The sequence below is a fragment of the Epinephelus fuscoguttatus genome, linkage group LG6 (genome assembly GCF_011397635.1).
Source record: "Epinephelus fuscoguttatus linkage group LG6, E.fuscoguttatus.final_Chr_v1".
Lineage (NCBI taxonomy): Eukaryota > Metazoa > Chordata > Actinopteri > Perciformes > Serranidae > Epinephelus > Epinephelus fuscoguttatus.
In genome coordinates, this window is record NC_064757.1 from 35310801 (window position 1) to 35331838 (window position 21038).

General features: G+C 40.3%; 3 protein-coding genes across 7 annotated transcripts in view; 1 reads left to right on the forward strand and 2 right to left on the reverse strand.

Moving 5' to 3' along the window:
* Positions 1-268: 268 nt before the first annotated feature.
* On the reverse strand, positions 269-7710 carry LOC125890682 (ras-related protein Rab-27B-like). 5 transcript variants are annotated; one of them, XM_049579432.1, is made up of 6 exons: positions 6333-7710; positions 5367-5539; positions 5178-5263; positions 3181-3284; positions 2884-3007; positions 269-1741 (listed from the first exon to the last, which is right to left on the reverse strand). In XM_049579432.1, the coding sequence occupies exons 2-6, from the start codon at positions 5517-5519 to the stop codon at positions 1552-1554; spliced, it is 657 nt and encodes a 218-aa protein (XP_049435389.1). In that variant the 5' UTR covers positions 5520-5539; positions 6333-7710; the 3' UTR covers positions 269-1551. The 5 variants fall into 5 exon arrangements, with proteins under 5 accessions (XP_049435389.1, XP_049435391.1, XP_049435388.1 ...); XM_049579434.1 differs by having other exon boundaries at positions 5367-5849; XM_049579431.1 differs by having other exon boundaries at positions 6328-7710.
* A 266-nt stretch (positions 7711-7976) lies between these two features.
* poli (polymerase (DNA directed) iota) lies at positions 7977-15353 on the reverse strand. Its single transcript, XM_049579437.1, has 10 exons — positions 15084-15353; positions 14806-14931; positions 14556-14720; positions 13841-13987; positions 13419-13655; positions 13105-13283; positions 12789-12880; positions 12578-12711; positions 10971-11191; positions 7977-8962 (listed from the first exon to the last, which is right to left on the reverse strand). The coding sequence occupies exons 1-10, from the start codon at positions 15178-15180 to the stop codon at positions 8183-8185; spliced, it is 2178 nt and encodes a 725-aa protein (XP_049435394.1). The 5' UTR covers positions 15181-15353; the 3' UTR covers positions 7977-8182.
* A 173-nt stretch (positions 15354-15526) lies between these two features.
* The window catches only part of zgc:152968 (uncharacterized protein LOC564848 homolog), a 9277-nt gene continuing 3765 nt past the window's right edge, over positions 15527-21038 (forward strand). Inside the window, exons 1-11 of the mRNA XM_049577718.1 lie at positions 15527-15751; positions 16903-18458; positions 18545-18640; positions 18972-19230; positions 19402-19742; positions 19858-20001; positions 20087-20201; positions 20292-20363; positions 20446-20586; positions 20747-20860; positions 20958-21031. Of these exons, the coding sequence (XP_049433675.1) occupies positions 15607-15751; positions 16903-18458; positions 18545-18640; positions 18972-19230; positions 19402-19742; positions 19858-20001; positions 20087-20201; positions 20292-20363; positions 20446-20586; positions 20747-20860; positions 20958-21031 (3057 nt within the window). The 5' untranslated portion in view covers positions 15527-15606. The remainder of the gene's footprint in view (positions 15752-16902; positions 18459-18544; positions 18641-18971; positions 19231-19401; positions 19743-19857; positions 20002-20086; positions 20202-20291; positions 20364-20445; positions 20587-20746; positions 20861-20957; positions 21032-21038) is intronic.

Below are 21038 nucleotides of genomic sequence, written 5' to 3' on the forward strand. Positions count from 1 at the left end.
TGGCAAAAACAAGCACTTTTAGTGAACATTCACGGTGTGTAATTGCCCCGACTGATTACATTGAAGCCTGTTTTGCAGCTGCCGACTTCTGCCTTCTTGCTTAATACTGAACCGTCTTCTAAAACTGTTGTTCCAGGTTAAAAGATACCAAAGTTACCCTTTAATTTGATCAAAGTCAATGTGTAGAATGTGAGTTAACAATAATGATGCTAACAGAGTTTGTGAGGATTGTGTTTTAAGTCAGAACAACAGTAAAGCTTTCTGTGTATTACATTCAAACGACAATGACATATACATAACTTAAACATAAAATGTCTTTATTCCAAACGCAGCACTGTACAGGATTCGTTCCAACAACCCTTTAACATTCTTGTACTTGTGTTCGATCTGCATGGCAACTCTATTCCATAACGCATAGAAAAGCTTGGCTGCTTATGTACATGTCGTATGAAAGTCATAAATCATGTTAAGTGACTTTGCTATCTTGGTTGTTCTAACAAAAACGATCATTCATATAAGAAATGTAACCATGTCTTAAATGTTTTTTGATTATACTCCATGATAAATATACGTTATGTGCCTGCATATTCCTTCCATCAATGCCTCAATGTGTCAAATAAAAACAGTATTTTTCTCTGATATGACCAATTGAAGATGATAATTAGCCTTTTTTTGTTGCTAAATCACAACCACTTGGTGTCTTTAAAACATCCCAGTTTTTACATCAGTACCTATATTCACTTACTATATACATTTTTAACATCTTGTGCTCTATCTCCTCCTTCTTGTTTCTCACAATGCGCAGGCTGTGAATATATAACATTAAAGGCAGCATATGTTAAAAGCGGAATTCACGCTGCAAAAACAATATCAGGCCACATTCCCGCTCAAGTATGGATCATATTTTTAGTTGATTTTACGATCTTCTGCCTCATCCAGCATGCATTCCAGAAAACCAACCCAATCACCAGAAAAAAATGATGGCATTGTACGATTATGCAAACCACAGATACATTTGTATATCACTATGTAGTGGATATGTTAGAACATCATGGTTGTTTGCATTTTCACAAAGCTGTGGTTACAATGTGGGTATGTTTAGGCACAAAAACTACTTGTTTATGGGCAGGAAAGATCTTGTAATCATGGCTGGAGAAGCCATCGATCCCTCTGTAGAAAACAGCTGCTTTCTGTGGCACTATCCTGGCAGGACACAGCGAAAAAATGCTAAAATCCACCCACGTCTGGTAGCTTAAAAGCCACCAGAAACACAGCGATGACTTGCTATTTGTTGGTCTCAAACGGTAGTCTGCAGCTTGGCAGGCATCTTGCCTAGGTGGCATGCAATCCATCATCACCTCCACCTCCCGAATGCAAAGTCAGCTCATACACTAGGTCACTTTAGAAACATTGATATATATGAAACATACAAATGTAATGTATTCATGGTTTGCACAAACATACAGTGCCAACATTTCCTTCTGGTGCAGCATCTTAGAAACTCAGTGTTACTTGGAGCCAATGTGAGAAGAGTGGCGGCTGGCAGTAGCATCAGCAAGCACACCACCTCCTGGCAGGAGCCTCCTCCACCTCATGGCTGGTGACGGGGCTGCCGTTGATTTCAGAGCTGTGGCCTAAATGAGTGCTCTGCTCCATCCTCTTCATCACCAGTTCCAGCAGGGTGGTCACGGCGTTGTCCACCTCAGCACCCGTCACTGCACTTGTCTCAAAGTAGGGGATGCTGGTGAGAATGGAGAGAGGCGTTTGCTGACATGAGATTGTGTTTTTATGTTGCTGTTATATCAGTGGCTCACAACCTTCATTTGAATTCCTAAGAGCAGAATATACTGGTAACTCTTGTCACAGTTTGCATCTGCAAGTCCTGAGTAGTTTAAATGAAAAGTTTTCATTTTATTTTACAGACCTGAAGAGGCAGAACTATTCAGTATCTAACTGGTAAAAATGAAAATGTCAAAGCTTGAGAGGCTGAATTATAACTCCTCAGGAGGAAGATCAGAGCAGGATGGTTAAAAACAAACAGCTTAATGGCACCATCCTGTGGTGTAACTGGCAAATAAAGCAAAGTGGCATCTCAGAAAACCTGCTGTATTTTAGTGCTTTTTCATTAAAATGTTGTATAAAATTTTATTAAATTAGAGTATGACACTCAAATGACATTGCTTGAGCTACAAACACACATGAAGATATTTAAGCTAAATTATTTAATTTTTCCATTTATTATTAATAATTATTATTCATGTTTTTGATTAAATAATATACTAAATATTTGGTCCAAAAATGTCAGAAACAAATTTGACTGCTTTAACATAAGACTCCATCTAAATGTATTAATTTCTGACACAGGTAAAGGTTTTTATTGTTATATAACAAAATTTGTAAACAATAATGATGTAAACTAGAAAACTAGACAATTTCAAATTCTGATTCAGTTGAGAAACAGGTTAGTCAGTTTTCATCAGTAACTCGAACTGCTCAATAATGTGTGTAAATACAGTTTTTTGAAATGAAAATTAAAAAAATCTCCTCACGTACTGCTGAAATGCTTATTTATGACATTTCAGTCTGTTCCACCAACAAGATAATTAGTGTGTAAGATGTAAAATGACTGAGCCTTAAACCCTACTTTGTAAAGATGTAACATTCTATTACATATTTTATCCACAGAGCGTAGAGTAAGTAAAATCTACCTCTGCTTTGAATTTGACTCATGTTTTCCAACACATCTGATAAAGAAGAGGAAGTGTTATCTTCCCGCATCAGGAGCAGCTTTACTGGTAATCGTCTTCACTTCACACAGTCCCACACACTGCCTTCAACATGCTGCACTGTAACTAACAATGGTACTTTATGTTGAAGCCTCACCCGTATCTATCTGCCAGATCTCTGGCCTGTCTGGCGTGAACATCCCTCACATCCCAGAGGTCCGCCTTGGTGCCCACCAGCACGATGTCTGGACTATCACAGTACGCGTTGGCCTGTAGCTGACCTGAGCCAGCACAGAGAAAGTCATTTAAACCCATGTAATGGAAATAGACATGCATGAGCAATTTTTTGTTAGCCAAGTTTCTAACTCTCACTCCTTTTGGCAACAAGACAGAGAACACTGATCCAAAAACGGATTGATCTGAAGTAGAGCAGTTCTGCTGAGATGACACATACTCATCCAGTTCCTGACGTTGAGGAAACTTTGCTGATTGGTCAAATCGAACATCAGCAGGAAGCCCATGGCGTCTCTGAAGAAAGCTGTGGTGAGGCTGCGGAACCTGAAAACAGATTTATTTTACAGTTTAAAGCTGCTATGTGCACATTTGGTCCACCATTTGGTCTACACTGAAATATTGTATAACAGTAATTTTACTCTAAATATGGCAAATATTCCTGCTTCTATGCATTTTTTCTACTTTTTCATTTTAAACTATATGTCTGCACTTATTTTAAGTGAAATGTTTGAAACACTACTATTTAAACTGTTTTGGTGTTTTTATATATTTACTTTCTACCTTTTGGAGGTCCTTTGTTTTTTTATATAAGCGATTGTAGGTTTCTACCACACCCTCACACATACTTGATATTTATTTATTTTATTTGATTTGTATTTATCTCAGCAACTGTTGCAGACACTGGCACATCATTTTGCACAGACATTCACAGTCCCTGCTGATTTTGGCGACCCCTAACCTTTCTTCTGCTGCCCCCACGGGGATTAAATTTGTGGCTTTAGGTGGCTTTTAATGCCTCAACAACTGCCATAAAATTTGGTACAGGCAATCATGTTCTTCTCGGGATAAATTATACTTTGGTGATCGCTAACTTTTCCTCTTGCACCATCATCGGATTGAAATTTATAGTTGTCTACTTAATTTGGTTTATGACCAAATAACAGCAAAACTGATGACACTCTCATTGAGTCCAGCCTCAAAGAGCTGCTAGCATGACGTCAAACATTTAAATTCAATGCCTTTTAGGACCCTTTAAGATAATTTTTGACCAAATTTTGGACAAATCATCTTTTTCTTATTAAAACACTGCAGGTCAGTATAATGGTAAGTAGTATATATCTGGTCTCGTACAGAAGTAGTTTTTTTTGTGGGATTATGGTTATTAGAGTGAGTGAAGTTAATCAATAGTTTGCAATCAGGCATGTGCAAGTAAGGTAGTGAGACAGTATTAGGTTGAGTGGTAGGTTTAAAGATTTATGCAGAATAACCACTGCTCCACCTAGTTTGGTCTCAGCAAGGTGCTGGAAACATCAAAAAGTCCAGACTAGTAGAAAAAAGTGAAACCCTGCGTAGATGTAAGTGTGCGGAAATCTTTTCCTTCCAGTCAGGTGTCAAGATTTATAACATCATAAATGTGGACTTTAACACAGATGAGCTTGACTCAACTTGACGAGAAGAAATTTAAAGGTAAATAAATTAAATTAGGTAAAATGCTTGAGGCCATTACAAAAATTCTAATTTAAAACTGTTTTATGACTTTTGAGGCTTAATATTTATAACGTCGAATTTAAGAGTTTTTAAGGACCTGCAATCACCCTGACCAGGGCTTTGCCTGGGGGCCTCTTTTGCAAAATGACAAGAGACCAGGGGCCTGTTACTTAACAAATATTAATAATATTTATCAGAATTTAAAAATAAATGAATCGCCTGTTTAAAACCTTTTGATTTTTGCTCTCCTCACTCATCTTTGTTAAGAGGCATATCCAGAAGCAGCAGTGCCACACAGGTCAGATATATGCAGGGTGTCTCAATGATTTAAGAGCATTCGGGGCTTAGCTTGAACCACTGTCAGGGGTCTGGGGATCCGTCCTTGGCACGTTTTTTGGTAAACAAGTTGCTGATGCTTTTTAATGCATCCTGACACCTTATGTACTTATGTAAATTGAGTTTCACTGCTATAGACTCTTTGTCTAGCGTTTGTGATTACAATATTTTCTAAATTATTCTGATGGTATTTGTTTCTAGAAAAATGTGCCAGTCCTGCTCAATAAGTTACTTGCTTTCAGCCCATTCACTCAGTGTTGCCAGGTTTGAATTTGCTGGTGGTAGTGAGTGACAGCTTACACTGCAAAAGCTAGAAATGTTCAACTCCTTCACATTTAAAAGAACATCTCTCAATATATAAAAATATACTGTGAACATCAAGGTTACATTTACCTCTCTTGTCCTGCTGTGTCCCAAAGCTGAAGGTGGACTCTGAAGTTCTTCTCACTCGAACCATCAGCACCTTTCCCTGTGTACATCTGAACCAAATCACAAACATGATCATCCACCCAACAACTGAAGTGAATACTTATATTTTAAGGGCAAAAATCTGCTCACCAAAAAGCACCAAGCATCACTCACCACTCTCTTTTCCCTGAAGTCGATGCCCACTGTGGTTGTGAACTTTCGGCTGAACTTGTTGTCGGTGTACCTGTAGAGGAAGGTGGTCTTTCCCACCCCCGAGTCCCCGAGTGCCAGCAGCTTGATCAGATAGTCATAGTCCCAGTCAGCCATTGTGCAGCTGAGTGCTCAACCTGCCACAGAGTTGAACTCACAGTACAATGCTATGCTGGTTTAAAGGATTACGAACCATAAGAGTTTAGAGAGCTTGCACTTATACACTTATAGGGTGAGCAAACAGGAAAAGCAAAGTAGTTCCACCTGGGCTACAAGTTTTCAGTCTGAGGGTGCAGGACCATCACAGAGGCTTAGCAGGACGTCATATCTCCCCACTCATTAGGCTCTGATCAGAGAGGGACTAGCACATGACTGGAGCTGGCTTCCACATGAGCAGTCAAATGTCTCACCAGTTTTCTCACACTTTGCAGAGTGGAAAACACAGGCCTGTTTGGCAGACAAAACTCCTTTTATTGACTTAAAGGGCCACGGACAGCTCAACACCGTATGATGCCACTCAAGTCAGTGCAATGCTTCAGTTACACTTGCAGCAAGCCAGCGTGGAAAATCAGATTTGGTTACACAAGAGATGGTTTGGCACAAAGAATCCAGATGAAAACAAGTTGCTTTTCTTCAGTATATTGGACATTTCAGGGTGTGTGAGTGCATTCAGGACGGATTAAAGGTCAACCCAGATTCCAGCACCACAGCAGTGGGACACTACCATGAAATCTGGAGTCACTTCCCATGAGCATGATTAATGATATTGTAATCTTTGCATCAGCAGAGTGAGGAAAGGAAACCCTCTCACCAGCAGCAGTCTCTGTGCTCATCTGACAAAATATAAATTTTTTGGGTGACTTCCTCCAATACCCACTGACACAATCTCACAGCTCCCATGAAATGACAAAAAAAAGTAACGTACTTTACCAGTCTATCTGCAGGAGGTGCCAACGCCCATTCAGATGTCGCTCAACTCGTCCTGATTGAATAAAACAGTCACTATCATGATGCGAAAACACATCCTGAACCTTTCCCCCTTCTTACATGTGATCCAGGGAGGAGTTTCAGGCCAACAAGAACCAAGCAGGGCTGTGCTCACAGACCTTGTGTTTTCTGGTATTTCTCATGAGGGGGGGAAAATGGGCTCTTTGAAAACTGAATGCTGACGAATAATGTGTGCCTCTGTGGATTTTAGTGGAAATCGTCCAACCGAGGAACGAGGCCCCACTTCTGGAGGCTAAGCGGAGTAATCCCGCTTCTCTAAACAATGTGAAAACAATATGAAAACAATAAACCTGAAGCTAAGGTCTTAATTTAGGACCCTTTAAGATTTGGGAATTAAATTTGAGCCATTGTTTACAAATGGTGACATAATAAGGTCACTTCAGGTAAAGGCAGATTTCACACATTATGTTCAAGATGCAGAAACATCAAGCAGTTTGTAAGGTTTATAAAAATAATGTATTCTTATTCCCAAAAAGGTAACTCAACAGCACATTAACACTGACATACAGGGGTGGACAAAAAAACAGAAACACTAATTCTTGACTTAAAAGATAGCAAACAAGAATTCAAAGTTCACCTGCATGCAACCACTGCTGAAATATGGTTGAAAGATGCAGAAAAAGTGTAAGTAAGTCAATCCTCAGTTATTTATTTTTGTTCTCAAACTTAAGTAATTTACCTTGAGTCTGTATTTAGTTATATTAGTGCTTATTTTTGCCACTGACAGGCTCAGATTTCCGTTGTAAGCATCTGACGATATTATGAAAAGGATCCCTACAGAAAAATTAAACATTTCTGGTCTGTTTGTTAGTGTGTGGGACCAAATCTAACTCAAGGACAAGCCTTGCTCTGATATTTCACAGACTTTTCCACATTGTTAACATCAGATAAATGTTCAATCATGACAGTGAAAATCTTTTAGATGACACTAAGCTACATGTTTTGTACTCCAACACAACAAACTCTTTCCAGCACTCCTCTCTCCAGCTCTCACAAACATTTCCACCATTCATTTTCCTGCAACATGTCACTTCTCACAAGATTTCAGAATGAGACTCCTCCTTAAGTGAGACTTAGTTAGGCACCATAACAAACAGACCCATGATAGGTAAGGAAGGACGTAAAATTTCCCTGTAGGGATCCTTTAATAATCTGAGCCTGTCAGTGACAAAAACAAGCACTTTTTGAGGACATAAATTGAAGACGCACAGTTGCCCATAGGAATTATATTGAAGCCTGTTTCCCCATTACAGCTACAATGCTCTTGCTCAATACTGGACTAATTTAAAAAAAAAAAAAAAAAAAAGTGTCACTTAGACACAAAATTGTTGGAAAATAGGGTCCGGGTTGAAAAACACTTAAGTTGTCCTTTAATGTTAGAGTGGATCTAATTGTAATTGACCTCCTGATTTTTTTCCGATGCCATTTTCTCATGCTTGGCATGCTTTTTGTTGTTTTTTTTTTTACTCTCTTTGCCATTATTACAGTGCCATATTTTGCTGTGTTTGGCCTTTTGATCTTTGGTTATATTTGTGTAGCCACCTCTGAAATTTACAGTACTGTCTAAAAAAAACGCCTCGCCAAATTGTTCCTCGCTAAAGGGCTACCACAGAATACTGTGAAGTGTTTCTTTTATTTTGTCCACTCCCTGTATATATCACATGAGAACAACCACAAAATAAAAGAGGAGATTTTCCATGAGAGAAATAACATAACTAAACATGAGCTTTTCCTGCAAGACATTCTTTTTGGCAGAGGTAATTTGTCCCGCTCTAACTGGGTTTGAAATACTTGAACAAGTTGTTTGTCTGACTGCCTTTTCCTGCAGCTTTTCTGTCTTTGCTCATCAAGCTTCTCCCTGGTTTCCTGGACGAAGGCATCTTCAGAACCGCCTTCTGTTGCTTCCATTCAGACATCAGCTCCCTCTGTATGTCCGGCGGAAGCTCAGAAAACACCTTAGGGTCCACATTTCCCGGGAACTCGCAGTCAGAAGACCGGGGGAATGACGGTGTCTCTTCTTCCATGACGTCTTCTTCAGGAAGCATACTTGTGCCCTCAGGGCTTTCATGATTCACGCTGGTCAGCCTGTTAAATGAATCCAATTCGTCTGAAGCCTCTTTTGTGTCTTTAATATTTTGTGAGTTTGTAAATGACAGTGGGGAATTGTTTTTTGTTATGCAGGGGACATCGATGACGACAGATGAGCTTGCTGAAGTGCCAGGGAGACAGTTTGTGTAAGCAGGAGATAACAGCTCCTTCTGGATTTCCTCAGGGAGAAGCCTGAACACTTCGGGGTCAACATTCGGGGGCAATCGATGTGTCACCGTGATATTTGTGTCTTCATGGTCTGACCGCACTGTGCAGCAGGATACTCTCTGAAGTGGAGGGCCTTCTACCGCAACATGTTTTCTTTCAAACCCACGTAATTCTGCCTCCAAGCTTCGAGGGCTTTTTGTGGCAACTGTCTTTTGTGAGATGTGTTGTGTAACCACGCTCTGTGTGCTGAACTGATGATCCATGCAGTGACTATCCCCTCTCTGACAGGAATCATCCTATTGGAGAATAAAAGAGGGGGAGCACAAATGCTTTTAGAAAATGCAGATTACTGACACACGATGGGAAAAGTCTGTAGGCATCATTTTACAGCTGAGTGTGAAAGAACAAGTATGGAGCAGAGAGTCTGCAGGGTTCAAGTTAAATGGTAGACTTTTAAAGACCTTTTAATATCACATAGAATCCAATTCAAAGGTGTTTTTCCTAAAAATAATGTCAGCTCATACAGAGGTAATCCCTCTCAATCATCACTTAAGCCCCACTGGCAGTTTGTAGTGGTGTATTTATCTGCAGAGACTCTGCCCTCTGACTGTGAATTCTTTTTTTCCCCTTACACAGCTGTGGTTGGAATGTTCCTTGGTCGCACAATGACAGGGCTAACCTTTAGTATCACATGGCTAACTTTACTTAATGGTTATGAACAGGTTTACCGATAGAATCAAGCCGTTTTGGTGTCGCTGTGAGTTTGTTGGGACCATTTAATGGTTTGGTGTTGGATGTTAGCAGCTGCTGTCGTGTTAGCACGTGCTAACCAGGCAGACACTGAACTGACCAGGAGGAGAGTGATTCTGGATATTGTCCTTCAGTGTTGCGTTCACCCTTGGGCAGCAAAAGAAAGATATTATGGTGTTTTAATACTGGAAACAAGCTGTTTGCGTTTAGATTAGCTGAACATGAAAAAAGTAAAGAAATACTGATGGGCATGTTTTATAAAGATATGTACATTTGTGTTAGAGGTTCAAAAAATGTAAAAACTGCCCATTTGCACATTGGGATGATTGTATTTTAAATGACGATACTGAAAAACCTTTTACTGCCAAAGACCTTTCTGAGAGGTTATAAGTAGGTTGTCTTTAACCATTTAGCATACAGGGCAGTTTTGAATTTAGTGTGTGATGGGCTAATTGGTTGCTCAATAAATGAATTTTGAATTGCACTTGTTTTCGCTTTTGGCTTTTTTTTTATGTTCCTAATCTTATGTTATTTTTTTTATTTTTTTGCCAGTACAACACAGTACAATAATTTAATGTGAGTACTCAAACATGGATTTTTTTTTTTTTTTTTTAAAGATATTTTTTTGGGCATTTTAGCCTTTAATTGATAGGACAGACAAGCGTGAAAGGGGGAGAGAGAGAGGGAGCGACACGCAGCAAAGGGCCATGAGCCGGAGCCGAACCCGGGCCGCTGCGGCAACAGCCCTGCACATGGGGTGCCCGCTCCACCACCAAGCCACCAACACCCCACATGGAAATTACTTAAAATGCCGATCCCTAAACCTGAACCCAGATAAGCAGCAAAAAGTACGTATATGGATGGATGGTTTAATTTATTACAAATAATTAATCTGCCCATTATGAGACAATGAGCTTCCTAGCTACTGCTGGGAGCACCAGTCTAGAGCATCAGTCTAGAGCTGCGATTAGTCAACCGGTTGACCGACAGAAAGATAATCTGCAACTACTTTGAAAAGTGATCAATTATTCCAGTCATTTTCTTCAAACAAGAATTGTGAAAAACATGCAATACGCTATCTGGTTTGAGCCACTGAAATGTGAGGACATGCTGCTTCTCTTTGTCATATATAAAAGCAAACTGAATATCTTTGTTTTTGGACTGTTGGTCAGACAAATAAGATATCTGAAGATGGCACCTTGAGCTCTGTAAAATTGCGGTAGTGATTTTTTCCAGCTATCTTTTCACATTTCACAGCTTAGCTGATAAATTGAAAACAAACAAACAAACAAAAAAACCCCGACAGATTAAGAAATGATGACAATAAGTGTTAGCTGCAGGCCTACAAAAATACCATTTATAGTTCATAACATCTCCTGACAGCCTGTAATTGGATAAAAAATATTTTTTAAGTGCCATTCCTGCCTTCATCAGCCTAGACAAAAATATTTCAGGAACCTGAATTCAATGCTTTTTAAAACTTCCCTGAAGATAAACTGATGGAAATGAGGAAAACATAATCTGAACAGTAATAACACTAAGTCACTCTGCTACCTGGATTTGTGATGAGAAGAGTTGTGTTTTTCTGGGAGAAGTGCTGTTTGTGAAGAAAGATGTTATGGAGCCCTTTCCGCTGACAGCAGCTCCCCTGGTCTGCAGGTTACTGAAGCAAACATTGATGAGGGTGAGGTGGAAGGGGGCACTGCTGTCCACCATCTTGTTGAAGAGCTTCATAGCCAGTGTGACCAACTGGACCACAGCGTCATCACTGCTGTCTATAGAAACATTACAGAAAACAATGCTTAATTCCTGACTGAACAGAGGCACATGCACTGCCTTCACAGAGACTGTAAAAAACAAAAACAACCACAGAGGGTTTAAACACTTATTTTAGAATCAAACACCTAAATTTTATTAAGTTCCTGTTAGACAAGTCTGTCAGATGATGATTCTCATCAGTCTGTCACTACATGTGACTCCTTTTGTCACGTTTAGAGACCTGCTGCAGAGCTACAGGCTCGGGCCCACCTCAGGCACTGGGACCCATCTCCATCACCAGGACCCATGGAGGAAAATCGCGTATTATTGCATTCAATAAGGTGGTAAAGCATGTGTGTTATTGCTTATTGCATAATTAAGGGCGGGCCACTTAATTAGCTAGCTGTCGGCCAATAGTGTCTTCAGCTTCCCAGTCAGATCCACCCCTCCTCACAGCGCCACCCTCTCGTTCAAATATGGTCACCTCTGGCTCCCAAAAAAAAAAACAAAAAAAAAAAACAAAACAAGTTGGCGATGGCCGAAATGCCAAACTTGAGGCTTCAAAATGAGAGTCCACAAACCAATGGGTGATGTCATGGTAGCTATTTCCATTATTTATGCAGTCTATGGAAACACCTGGTGAGAAAGGTGACCTTTGTCTTGGCTGACTTGTCCCACACATTCTACTACTTGCAGTTTTTACTCATTGCACTCTCCAAACTTGATGTTTTCACTATTACTTGTTGTTTAAAGAGTCTTTGCTTGGTACTGTGCTGTTGTTGGTTGTACTTTTACTGTAATTGTATGTACAGTATGTCTCTTCAATGTTTCTTGTTTTCTTTAATGCTGCAGCAGAACTGCCCTCTGGGAACAATAAAGATTTACTGAATTGAATATCCTGATGATCGTCCCTGGTGGGCATACACAATTTCGGACATCATTTTCCAGGCTCAGGACAGGAAAGGGTCCAGTGGAGGAGGTGGGCCTGAGCCTGGAGCTCTGCAGCTAGACCCTTCTCCATTTGAGTCATTCTTAATCAAGAATATTGATTACAGCAGCTTTAAAAGGTCTTTGAAAAAAGGAAAGACTAAAAAGCGGCAGTATTTGTGAATTAATGTTTAAAGGTTAAAGAGGTTTTATGCTTGGTGCATTGTAGAACAAACAAATCATATTGAACTTATTCACCTACTATTAATTAAATGCTCTCAGGACAGAGAGAACTTCATGCTGAGGCTCCTCTTATGTATTTAGGTGCTATATTAAACTGAAATAAGTCAAGCACATTCATGGCCATCATGCTCTCAAGTAATTTTATGAGTGGAAACCCTGATAAAGTGTCTACACTTGCTACCTGAGCTCTTCCATTGGGATATTACAGAGTGCCTCCTGGTGTGGAAGCTTACCAGAGGTGATCTTCTGTCCTATGTGGTTGGGGATTGGACACTGCCGGCTCTCCCGACTGAACCACTTGTTGGTCGCCGAGTATCTACGGATGGTTAGGCGGAAGGTTTGAGGCTGCCTGCCATCTTTGTGCATCCTAGTTTTCAAACAGATGATAAAAGGTTAAATTCAGTGGCTTCGAGCAGAAAAGACCTCAGTGACAAAGTATCTCACCTGTCCACCAGACTGCTCAGGAGTTCCTGAATCTTTTCCAAAACCTCTTTAGTTGATGAAATTTTCTTGAAGGAGTCTTCATCACTGAGAGACTGAAACATAGAAATTGATTAAGGAAAACATATGCTAGCTTTTTTTTTTTTTTTAACAGCAAAGTGGCCAATAAATAAGAACTCATGAACTAATGACTCAAACTAAGAAAAATATCTGCAGAGTTCAGACCTGTACGAGTGAGTCGACAATTACTTTGGTTTTTCTCACTGTCACAACTTTGAGCGAAGAAGATACACGTAATTATAGGGATATCAAAGCCTACCTGTGGGGCCCCAGTTGGGGTGACAGGTGAGTCATCAATACCAAGGGCCAGATTCTTCAACCGCTGAGCACTGGCACCTCCAAACTCTCTCACCAAGTCATTCAGTGGGGAGAGCTGGAGGTCTTTCACGCTAACCAATCCCAGGGTTTGAAGTCTTTTTGCAGTTTGGTGACCCACCCCTAAATGTACATGATGGGAAATTTATCATCAGGGAAATTTGACTGAAGTGACGTGGAACAAAACCACAGCAAAGAGCTCTGGATACTGCAAACTAGTGATCTATTGATGAGTAACTATTGAATTATCATTTATACCCGGTACTTTACGGAGGCTGCTCAGGCAGCTCATGATGTCGCTGACATTCTCCGGCAACAGGGTGGTTTGCTGGTTGGGTTTGAAGGTGCCTGACACAAGTTTGGCCAGTAGCTTGTTTGTGGCGATGCCAGCACAGCCGGTCAGACCCAGTTTGCTGTAAATGGCTTCTCTTAGCTCTGATGCAATGTGTGAACCTTGTGCCAACCTTGGATGATCATTGGCTTCAACTTCTGCACCTGAGCAGGAAAAGAAAAACAGAAGTACGTCTGTGGTTGTTAAAACAAGAGAATCTAAAAGCAAACATTTCGTATGATGGGAAACTGAGACTACAATGCAAATATTGTACAAGTTTTAGCGTCTTGGCTTGTTTCACAACTCATTTCCTGGTTTCCGTGAGCCAGATGGTACAAGTGTTACTTACTGAAATGATTGTAGACATGTCCTTTAAATGAAAAGCTGCTAGACTCTGGTGTCTGTGCTAGCCTTTGTTCTACCATCTTTGTGATGTCCATGAAGTTTTCATCAAATCCAAGCCTCTCTACCAGTGGAGAATAGGACATCAGCAGCTCTGGAAGAGGACAAGAAAGGTAAAGTGAGCAGAGTAAAGAAATATGAAATACACAAATAGCTAAAGGATTAGCTCATAGAGAATAGCGTGAGCTCAACATACTTATCTGTGGGTATAAGGTATGTATGTATGTAATAGTGGTAGCACAGCGAGAGGGGGAGATTTTTACAGTTGAAAATCAAATGACATGCGTGCCCCTTACTCAAACACATAACGGCCTTCTTTTTGCATTTGATTACAGCTTTTAGCCGTTACCTAAGTGTCTAGACAAAATCTCTGGCTCTTTATTTCTGCAAAAAAAAAAACAAAAAAAAAAAACACCCCACCAAAACCTTTTATGAAGTAGTTTTGTGTTGGTGTTTTAAGATAGATCAATTATTCTCTGCTACCATATGACAGCAAATAACCCCACATATAAGCAGAGATTAGCTCGGGAGGTGAGATTTATTAGCAACGTTTGTTTATTACATGTGTTTTGGGGTGGATTTTACTCTAAATACTTTACTAAATAATCAATTGTCATATCACTTTACTAAATACAGCTTTATCTCTGCAGCATCCTGCCTACCTGTCAATTTATAGGACATCTCCCTGTAGTGTGTCAGGTCCTCTCCTTTAACCAGCACCAGCTGAGGACATTTCTCCATAGCATCAGTCACATACATCAGCTTGTTGACACCCTGATCTCTTGCCACATAGTTACAGGTGACTATGATGTTTTTCTGCTGAATACCTGATGATATGAGAAACATTGTTGAACCACAATCTGAGAGTTTATACTTCCATCACAGATGATCTTTTGTACTGCCTCAGTTTACCTAAAGGGACCTCTCTCAATGCTGGGTTTCTGATCATTTCCACTTGGGCATAGAAGCAGTCCAGGTCAAAATGCAGAATAACTCTATGTGCAGGTGATGGACCTGATGTCTTATTGAGACTTGAACCTAAAACAAGAGATTAGACACATTTTATTTACCATCTGGCACGTACAGATAGCCGATAACGTGAGCTGCGTTTCTCTCAGCATCTCAAAAACCAGATAAAAGCCAAAATGAACTGTTCCTTTAACATAAGCCTCCCACTATTCAAACTTTACCAGAAGCAGCAGCAGCGGGGTTGAGTGGGACTGAGTCCACGAAACTGCTCTTCCACTCGGTTTCATCGTCCTCCATCTCATCGTCACTGTTATCCATTTTAATCGACGCAAATTGTGTTTGTTAGATAGATTTTATGCTAAGTAGGGCAACTGTTGTTGCGGCTGCAGTGTGGGAAGTGTACTTAACACTACTTCTTCCATTGAAAGATCCAGTTCAGGTTTGTGCGGCAGCGCCATCTGCCGGCGCGGAGGATTTACGGCGACACAATGAATTACACATAATCTTAAAAATAATTAACTCCCTAAGATTTAAATTTTTCATATATTTTTCTCGGGGATTAAAGTGGTTTTAACTACCGAAAAAATACATGTTTAGGAGCATAAAAATTAAATTACCTGAACATAGGCTATATAAGGGAAGCTGACGTCATGAGTATCAGTTGGAGCCTCCACCTGTTGCTCGACGGTTAATTAGCTACACCAAACGGTTTTCTGCGCATCGTGGAAAGTGGCGTTTTACCTGATGTTTCCTTCGTCTGGACTTTTTGCAGATATAAATTGTCCTTTCTCGGAACATGGGCTTTGTGAGAGGCCTCACTGTTTGTACAGACACGCCGCAGAATTACGGGAAATGTTCGGTGCCTCATATTCCATAGCTGACTTTGCAGGTTAGTGGTTTGAGGTTTTCTAGCCGTTAGCAATTAACTACGGGTGTGTGTTAGCTTGTTGTCTTTGCCTGTTAAAAGTTTTCAATTACATATTCAAAGTAATTTAAGAGTAAAGTGTGTTAAATAATTTTTAAACTTTGACTGAATTAGCTTAAAGTTGAAGTAGCCTAATGTTACATACGGCCTTGCATGCATATATATATATATATATATATATATATATATATATATATATATATATATCTCGCATTCAAACAACGGTTGAAAAGCTAACGTTAGCTAAACCTAAATGGTATACCTCACTTTATCAGCGAATGATTTAGTCGCTATTTTGTCCCATACCTGTAAGTTAAAAAATAAGCACATTTATGGTTCTTGTATCATTTTAGGTATTTTTTAAAAACATAAAAATACACAAATTCTCACAAATTTATATACTAAATGACAGACACCTCAGGAGAAACCTTTTTTCCATGCACTGGTCAATTTTGAGATTTTGGGCTATTTTGCTTCCATAATATTTCCTCTTTCAGACTAGTGAAAAAGTGTTAGTGTTGCTAAAATAGTGTTATTTTGGCTAAAATTTCAGTTCTGGAAATGTATGGTAAAAGCTCACATTTAATTAGATTATGCCTATTTTGCATATAACTATAGAACCACAAATTACAGTGGTGTAAAGCTGTGCCTCTCAACCAGAGGCCACTGGTTTCAGGGGGTACCCGGTTCATTTTTACTATTTAATTCACCATAGATGTGGATCCAATGAGAGCAAGAGTCATTAAGGGTGACTATTCTGATCATAGGTTTCACTTTCTCACTGGTTAGGCTATCTCCTCATCTGCAGTCAACAAGTGTAGAATTCTGGTCTTAATCATATCTAACAACCAAGTCTTTTCAGAAGTAGGTGCCTGAAGTTAAACCTTATTAAACAGGGTTTCCTGACCTAATAAATTAATCAATTTAATTAATTAACCAGTTCAATTTAGGGGTTCTTGACACTAGTAAGGTTGAGATCCACTGGTGTAAAGATGTTTGCTCTGCCCACAGCCACAGGCCATCCCATAAGCACTTCCCAGTTATATTGAGCCCAATCCCACCCTCTACTTTTTCACTCATGCTAATAAGTTTTGTTTCATATTCTTTTTGTACAGCAGTGCAAAGTGGCTATCCAGTGAATGGTGAGACCAAAGATGACTGCCTCCAGGAGCTGGAGCGGATCAACAAGGAGATAGAAACTGTAAGGCACGAGGTGGAGCAAGAGCAAAGGCGACTGTCACGCTACAAAACCGTACAGGCAGGGAGCATAAAAACTATGCCTAATTTCTCTGTTTCCAAGTTAGAAACTGCAGGTGAAAATGTAGACAAAGGTTATTATGGACTGTCCTCTTCCACAAACTCTACTAAAGCCTACTCCCAAGCAAGGAAATACGTGGTGGACAACTCAAAACCAAGGACTGATTTGGAGTACGACCCTCTGTCCAACTTTTCTGCTGGCTTATGCTCTTACAGCTCTCCAGATAAAGAGCCAAAGGTGAAAAATGGACAGGGGTTGAAAAGAGTACGAAATGCTATACCTCGTGACCAGAAGAAGCCAGTTGCATGTCAGTCTTGGCTTTCCCAGTCTCCATCTCGAGAGCCACTTGATGACTCTAATGAAGATGGCATCCTGATTATTGACATTCCTCCCTCACCTGACAATAAGAGAGCAAGAGCTGAGACACCTGTTGGTTCTGTTGCTGGCAAATCCCTCCGGGATAAAGTAAGGGGATTGGAGGAGGTCAGAACAGCTCCTATTTTACTTATAAATGCTGAGGCTCACAAGGTAGCATCTCTACCTGCATCAACAATAGAAGAAAATAAAGTTTCTGGGCATTGCAGTTCTAAAAACACTCAAGGTCCATTCATTCTTTATGAGAATATAGAATGTGAAAATATAGCAGTTGATGGGAGTGTCGTTAAGTTAACTGGCTGTTTGAAAGACCTGCGACATGAAACTCAGAAAATGACTCATGTTTCTGAAAAAGAAGTGGAGAAAAGTCCCAAACCTTCAAGTCACCCAGCCATGGCCCAGCAAGATCAAGCCTGGAACAATCTGGTGGTGAAAAAGGAAGAAAACATGTTACAGGTTGAATTGCCTCAGTGTGAGCTGCCCCATAGTGTTGAGAAAATGAATCTACTGCAGCCACATTATCTTCTACCCAAGAAGTCAGTTTCTTATAAAGCTACTGCTAACTCAGATTCACCATGCAGGCAACACACCAAGCAAACCCTGACAGCACAGCAGCCACCTCTGAACAGGGTTAGTAGTCAGTTGTCTTTGACAAAATGTGTACCATCAGTGCTGCCACACAGCCAGAAAACTCCAAGCAAAATGCCAGGACAGATACAGGGTAAAGCTGCTCCACCTGGAAGATACCTGGAGCCAGCGGAACAAGCTTCAGGCAGCACCCAAGATCAGGACCAGCACAATTCATCAGCATTGGCTTTGGCAAACAAAGCAAAGTTATCTTCTGCATCATTTGAACAGCATCTTGTAAAACAAGATTATGAGGACATTATAACTATTAGTTCCAGCTCTGATGATGAAGGTGAGCTCAACTATTCAGATATGGATGTGTCTGACAGTGACCCAATGGAGGAATGCTACAGGATCTTCATGGAGGCAAACAATGAGGATGCGGGAAATAAGGAGCAACCTGATTTGTCTGTAAGTTTGTTGTAGACACTCCAGATTTAAATGAATAAATTTCTCCAACAGTGTGAAGATATTTTTCCTCACTTTGTCATATTTAGGTTGGAGCTATGGATGTGGAGAAGCCGGAGTTTAATGTCAAACCTCAAGCACTCCCAGGAAAGACGAGGGTGGCTCATGAAGTCAAACATACAGAGGTACATACACATAGCATGGCTAATTTTGGGAATGACACTCCTGAACAGAGAAAGGTAGAAATAGACAAAGTTGACATAATGAATTAAAACTTACATTGCAATATATTTTTTCAGTGCAGGCTTTATTCTGTCTAAAACAACTATGCTAAAACTGTTAATATATAATATTGCACAATATAATTACCCACAGATAAATAGATATAAATCTAAGATAAATATTTTAGAATGGCCTTTTCCCTCTGAGACACTATGCTCTTTTAGATTATAATTTTACAAATTTCAAGCCTAAATTCTAATTTTAGGCGCATTGTTCGATTTATGTGCTGTTCAGCAGCCAGTGGCTAAGAGCAGACCTCAGCCCCAGGTGCTGGTTCCTCTACGTGGACCTGCGGTGTCAGGATTTGCTTCCCACCCCTCCATCACCTCCAAGATCCAGCAGGTCCAGCAGAGAGCCTCCGTGCTGACTGCTTCAGTTAAAGGTGGTCAGGCTTTTGTTTCCTCCACCTGCCAGTGGAAGCCAGAGACCCAGAGTGCATCTTTTCCTTCAAATCAAGCCCCCGAAAACCTGCAGCCTGCTCCTGTGCAAAATGGTAAGCACCTGTTTGTTTTACCAGTAAAACATCTTGAGACCAGCTTTGTCTTCATAGATGTGGATCAAGCAGCAGTTCTTTCTGTTTTGCAATAACTTTATTTAGAATTTACTCTTATAGCTGTGCCTGAATGCATTACATCTGTATGTGTGTTTTTATCTTATTCCACAGCTTACATGAACTACATATCTTTGGGACCTGCTGTGATTGAAGTGGGCAACAATTTGCACTTGATCCTCCCCGAAGGCACCTACCCGCTGCCTGTCACTTCCAGTTCCAGCCAAGTTACCTCAGTGCTAACCCCAATCAGTCAAGTTGAAACGAGCACCGGTGCTGTGAGACAAATGTACCATCCACCTGCGCTTACCCCAGTGCAAAGATACCGCACAACAGCACCTGTGCTCATCCCTGCGCCGATACGTAAACCTTCACTGACCTCTGCCTCTGCAGCATCACATTCAAGTCCAACTGCTTCCGCGACTCCTCAAGCTGCTGTCTATACTCAGGTTAAGGTGAGGAGTGAAAAGCAGCAATTTCGGGGGGCCATTTTAAAAGACATAACCTACGTCTGGTTTAAGTCATACATGTTTTATCTCTTGAATATTAATGATAAATTTATTCTTTTAGCCAGCGCCTTCTAAACGTAAGATGAAGCAGCAGTGTGAGGCTGCCAAAGACAAAGTACCCCATGACGTCCGACAGCGTTATGTCAACATGTTTACAGAGGAGTTCCTCAAGACTACAGCCAATGTTAATGATGCCTTTGAAAAGGTGAGCTTGTGCCACATAATGTAATCCACACTTAAAAAAACAATACAGCCTAGATATTAATTTCTGTCCCTGTTATTGATGATAGGCACTTGCTGAAGAGAAGACTGTGTATAACCGCAGTGTAAACAAACTCAAATATCTGAGTGTTGCAGTGAATGCATTGAAAAAGCTGAAGAACCAAAGTGCTGTTGCTGTTAAAGGTGAGAATTTCTGAAAAGCTCATGCTATTCTTCATAAAATGTGATAAGAGATAATTTAGTTTATAATTCATTTATATTTTTTTGGTGCAGATAAAAATGAAGCCAACAGCCAAAGATCGAAAGGCAACGTTCCCCTTGATATGAAAAAGTTGAAACGGAATGGTGAGAATTTATTTTTAAATGCATTTGACATGTCTTTCCAATATTTTGACAGCTTCCTCAGTGAATTAATTTTTTCCAGCAGATGATATGGCATTGTATGAGAGTTTGAAGGACTATATTTTGACTGAAGAAAAGCTGGTTGAGAGCAACTTTCCTGTCAAGCACCCAGAGAGACCAGGCTGTGTTGTTCTTTTTGCTGACAGTAAGAGAGGCAGCGCAGACCGTAAGTGAAAACATCATGCTCCTTGAAAGGACAATTTGATGCTATTCTCATATTATATCACTAGAGGGCGCACCTGACCTGTACTGTTCTTGCAACGAGGCTTTCTTCTCTCAGCACATTTCACTCTAATTATGTCCTTTTGCTATTGTAATGACTAAAGCCCTCAAGAGGATCTGCTGTCGATGTGGAGCTACATACTCTGTGAACCAAATGGGCAAACACACCCGTAAAGAGGAGTGTAATTACCACTATGGGAAAGGAGTTACAAAAAAAGGTGAGTATACCGTAGTTTATGCTTTGAAAACATCCCAAGTGTTTATTATACAGCTCAAGCTTTAAGATCATTATATATGTTTTTAAACTTTTACCAGTGCCAGGTGGAGTGGAGACCCGCTACAGTTGCTGTGAGGGAGTCATGGGAGCACCTGGATGTCAGGTGTTTCAGGTAGGAA